This window comes from Bison bison, unplaced genomic scaffold (assembly GCF_000754665.1).
Source record: "Bison bison bison isolate TAMUID 2011002044 unplaced genomic scaffold, Bison_UMD1.0 scf7180017864524, whole genome shotgun sequence".
Taxonomy (NCBI): Eukaryota; Metazoa; Chordata; class Mammalia; order Artiodactyla; family Bovidae; genus Bison; species Bison bison.
This window is the reverse complement of record NW_011495075.1, coordinates 2,156,401-2,161,685: the sequence shown is the minus strand read 5'-3', so window position 1 is coordinate 2,161,685 and position 5,285 is coordinate 2,156,401. Positions and strand designations below refer to the sequence as shown.

General features: G+C 46.1%; 1 protein-coding gene across 4 annotated transcripts in view; it reads left to right on the top strand.

Moving 5' to 3' along the window:
• The window catches only part of NR5A2 (nuclear receptor subfamily 5, group A, member 2), a 128,727-nt gene that overhangs the window by 82,854 nt on the left and 40,588 nt on the right, over nt 1-5,285 (top strand). For all 4 annotated transcript variants that reach the window (XM_010831079.1, XM_010831080.1, XM_010831082.1 and 1 more), the window contains exon 6: nt 336-483. In XM_010831079.1, coding sequence (XP_010829381.1) covers nt 336-483 — 148 coding nt within the window. The remainder of the gene's footprint in view (nt 1-335; nt 484-5,285) is intronic.

Below are 5,285 nucleotides of genomic sequence, written 5' to 3'. Positions count from 1 at the left end.
AATAGGAAAAAAAGTCACATCCAACTCTTTGAGATCCCATGGACTGTAGCCCACCAGGCTCTTCCATCCATGGGATTCTCCAGGCAAGAATACTGGAGTGGGTTGCCATTTCCTCCTCTGGGGGATCTTCCCGACCCAGGAATTGAACCTGTGTCTCCCAAGTCTCCTGCATTGGCAGGCAGATTCTTTACCACTGAACCGCCTGGGAAGCCCCATGTATTGTATATATGCGTGTTTATATATATGTATAAAGTCTAAATAAACAGTAAATACGACAGACTTGCCAGTTCTGCACGTGCAGTTTTCCTACTAACACGCCGCGTTCTGTGTTGCAGGTAGACTATTCCGTCATAGCCTCACAGGCGGGGGCCACACTCAACAACCTCATGAGCCATGCACAGGAACTGGTGGCAAAGCTTCGTTCTCTGCAGTTTGATCAACGAGAGTTCGTGTGTCTGAAGTTCTTGGTGCTCTTTAGTTTAGGTAAGGAATCCTTTCCTCATCCAAGTGACTAAATGATCCCGATCTTTGAGTGCCTTGAAGTCCATCCATGTTTTTGTTTTTCCAGAAGAGAAGAACCTTCTTTTCTAATCCTCACACCTTCCAGCTTGATCGTGTTTTCCTGTGTGGTCCTGGCTGAGTTGTAACTCTGTAGTGGGTGGACTGGGGCGTGGAGGAGTCATGACTGATGGCCGTAACAAGGGGGCGACCCTGATAGAAAGCTGCGGCAGAGGGCCCGGAAGGGCACGTGGGCCACATTTGGGCCACCTCAGCTGCTCTTGGTCGTCTCTCTGTACCTTTTGCTTCAGCTTGCAAGCTACTGCTGTTTTTGTTCTTATGAAATATGGAGAGTAATTAAAAACTTGATTCTTAAATCTCTATCAGGATTAACTAGAGTATGTTTATAACCAAATACACACTAGGCAAGCATAAAAGATGATGGTTGTCAAGGGGAAAGGATGCTTCTTTAGGAAAGCTTTGGAGAGGAAAGATAACTAAGCAAGACAGATTAGCTAAATCAAGGTTCCCAGTGAGTCAGCTGAGAAAAATCACCACTGCTTGGAATAAAAAAAGGATTAAGGAGATGGATTTTTATTGACTTCAAAGGCACAGATTTTTCTGCCTGTCCCATACTTGATTTCTGTATTTTGTTGGCTTAATAAAGCCAACTTAAATAAACTTTTTGCCAAGTGCATTTATTACTTATTGGCAGACAGCTGAGGGAGGCAACTTCCCTTGAATGAAAAAAATGCAGAAATCAGATTTACCAACATATGTTTTTTCTTTAGTCTTCAGTTATAAGATAGTTGTGAATTCATATCCTAAGAAATAAAACAATAAAACACACTGCAAAGTAAAACAGATGTGTCTACGCTCCAGATTTGGTACTTTCGTTTTAAAATTCTTCTTGACAGCACAGCACAACTGTTGCTAATAAAGGCATAGTTTGAAGTAATAGAACCAGAGTTAATTTTTCACATGTAGTCAACATTGAAAAGAAAAGGAACATTTTCATATTTTGGAAAATGTGATAAATATAGCAAAAAGAAATGTTACTGAAAATTTGAAAAGACAACAGAATTTCATAGATGTAGTGTTCAAAGGTTTACCATGCAGCCCTGGGACCTGTGTGGTTTCTGTATTAACCACAAGAAACAGGAGAGTTCTATTCAACCAAGTCTATGTCCCAAGAGCATTTTTTTTTTTTTTAACGGAGAGGAACATATAGCATAGGCCTGCTTGCTGTCATCTCACTATTTATTCTGCTTTATGGCAAGATCTTAGTCTTTTCAACTCATGCATTTGATCAGTAATTAAATGAAAAATGTGGTAATGTGTGTGTAAGAAATATTACAGCATCTCAGTGATAAAATATTTAAAGAGAGTCATCTCACTTCAATGGTATTTTAAATTAGTTGAAGAACTGCGTGACATTTGAAGATGCGGAGATTAACCATCAGCCATGTTTCGTTTTCATCACTTTTATCTTTCGTTCATCATTTTTCAAAATTATTATATTCTCTGCCAAATCCTATGGATGGGTGGTCAGGGGCGTGGGCCCGGGGTGGCGGGGGAGGGGCAGTTCTGAAGTGCTCAAAACGCTCGAACTTGACAGGTTATCCTCCTGAACCGTTGGCCATGAGTTTACCAGAACTGCACTCTAGTGAGTATGTTAACCGTTTCAGGATCCTGAGCATCAGGGAATACCCAGTTGAATGTCCCTTAAAACTATTCTTGTTTGTGGCTTAAGGAAGAAAGGAAAGCATGGCTTTCTGGTAGATGTAAACCAAGTCTGGCCAAGGGTTCATTTTTAAAGAATCACGAATAGTTTTGGGCCATAAAGTCCAAGTAGTTTCCAATCTCTGAATGGAAAACGTTAGTCCCCCTTAGAAACAATAAATAATCAATCTTTGGAAGGGATGTGGTAATTCACCATTGGGCACCCACGCCAGCCCCCAAAGCCTGTTGTACCCAAGATGGATGTGAGATCACATCAGGGCCTCCCACAAAAGCTGACCCTGTGCCCCTGAGTCTGAAACCTGCGGTGTTCCTATCCCAGGTTTATTCCTGTGTTGCTGTGGTCAATATCCCTTGAGATATTCCTATCTCAAGGCTCCAGCCGTGAGCCTCTGGGATCCTGGAGATGGCTGGGGCTCCATGTGGACTCATATGAGGTCAGGGGCGGTGTGGACTGAAAGATGAGGTGGGCTTTACAGGTGGATGTGGTGAGAGTAGGTGTGAGCCCTCGCGGGTCCAGCCTCCTAAGACACAGGATGCCACGCCGTGCAAAACACGGGAGGCAGGAGGGCAGATGGACTGGGGACCATCAGGGCACTGGCAGGGGATGTGGCTGGAGAGGCAGGCGAGAGGCACTGCCTAAGCTGAGCACTTCCTGCCCCACCACGGGGATGCAGTGGCCACCAAAACTGGGGACCACAGTCTTCATTCTGCAGAAAGTCTGGATTCTTTTTAAAGGGTTGGAGGCGTGTCACTGAAGGAGATTTGCCTTCCCTGTAGCGACGTGGAAAGTGGACTAGAAACTGTCTTCAGTGGATTTAACGAGCCTTGAAGACAGAAGTGCGATAGGTATGGACATGTCACAGGGCACAGACCTTGGGATGTGACTGATGCAGAGGAGACGCTGGGACGCGTCTCGGTTTTCTGGGCTCCTCACCCAGAAGAGGAGATTCGACAGGAGCATCCCCTGACTGATTTCAACCAGTGTGTTGGCCGTTCAGTCATGTCCAACTCTTTGTGACCCCGTGGGCTGACCCCATGGGGCCCACCAGGCTCCTCTGTCCATGGGATTCTCCAGGCAGGAATACTGGAGTGAGTTACCATGCCCTCCTCCAGGGGATCTTCCTGACCCAGGGATCAAAGCTGGGTCTCCTGCACTGCAGGAGGATTCTTTACTGTCTGAGCCACCAGGGAAGCGGCTAGGCTTCTCCTAACAGTTGTCCTACACTGAAGCTGAGTCCTGATTTCATGAAAAGCTAATGACGGAACTAAAGTAAAAGCTGCAGCTGACCAAAATTCTTCCAATCTGCTACCTGAATTTTTCCCCTTCAAATTGTGTCCATAAGCAGATGTCAGTTGATTACGCTGGTTTAGAAAAAGAAAAAGTGAAAAAATGCCCTGTCTTCCAGGATATTTCTCTGTGTGTGATAGAGTAGGCTCCAGAGTCCCAGTCTTCGCTGGTTATTTTATTTTCTTAAAATCCTATTACTTATTTATTTTTTCTTTTTCTCACCTAACTATGCTCAGTTGTGTCCAAGTTTTTGCAACCCCATGGACTGTAGTCCCCCAGGCTCCTGTGTCCATGGGATTCTCCAGGCAAAAATACTGGGGTAGGTTTCCATTTCCTCCTCCAGGGCATCTTCCTGACCCAGGGATCAAAGCCACATCTCCTGTGTCTCCTGCATTTTCAGGCAGATTCTTTACCACTCAGCCGCCTGGGAACCCTTCTCACCTTACTATGAGATAACATAATTTGCATCCGTGGGGAGAATTCTTAATTGTCCAGTGCAAACTGATGCCCCAAGAGAGGCCAAAATAAAATATTTGTTTATTGGCTTGTACTCCCACCTTTTAAAGAGGAATCGAGGTTGCTGATGCCGTTTGCTGTCAGCCACCAGGACAGAGGTGACTCTCACAGAGGAGGAGGTAGGCGTGTGGAGTCATGATCCCAATACCGTCTTTACCGCGTGCCTTCCAAGACCAGGAGACCGGTCCCGTCCACTGCATCACCTGAAAACACGTGCACAGCTGCGAAGGTCCGAGCTGAGCTGAGAAGGTCACCTGGCCTGTAACTGCCGCTTCCTGGATAAGGTCGTTGCATGGTCCAGGCCGGCAGGGGCGTGACTGTGGTCTGAGAGCTCAGGGCAGTATCCCAGCTAAGAGGTCACCCTGGCCGGGATCTTCTCTGCCTCGGGGCTCCGTGCCTGGGCTTGGTGGACTCCTGTTCGATCCCAGGTGGCAGGAGAAAATAGACACATATTGCATCCCATCTCGTCTGGTGTGTGCCCTTGACTGTTGTGAGTCATTCTCTTGTCTGGTCAGTATTTCTGACAGCACTTTTTCATACTCAGCTGAGTGGAAGAGATGGTTTCTTCTCTTTGAGACGATTTCCCTGACCTAAAAAGTTGATTGGGGTTAGAAGTTGTCCTTTATTTTTCTCTATATCCCAGGTTTCATTGCTTGGTACACAGCAGGGACTTAGGAAATGTCACTGATAAAGTAGATGCATCAATAGAGTTCAGTTCAGTTCAGTCACTCAGTCATGTCCGACTCTTTGCAACCCCATGAATCGCAGCACGCCAGGCCTCCCTGTCCATCACCAACTCCCGGAGTTCACTGAAACTCACGTCCATCGAGTCAGTGATGCCATCCAGCCATCTCATCCTCTGTCATCCCCTTCTCCTCCTGCCCCCAATCCCTTCCAGCATCAGAGTCTTTTCCAATGAGTCAGCTCTTCCCATGAGGTGGCCAAAGTACTGGAGTTTCAGCTTTAGCATCATTCCTTCCAAAGAAATCCTAGGGCTGATCTCCTTCAGAATGGACTGGCTGGATCTCCTTGCAGTTCAAGGGACTCTCAAGAGTCTTCTCCAACATCACAGTTCAAAAGCATCAATTCTTCAGTGCTCAGCCTTCTTCACAGTCCAGCTCTCACATCCATACATGACCACTGGAAAAACCATAGCTTTGACTAGACTAACCTTTGTTGGCAAAGTAATGTCTCAGCTTTTGAATATGCTGTCTAGGTTGGTCATAACTTTCCTTCCAAG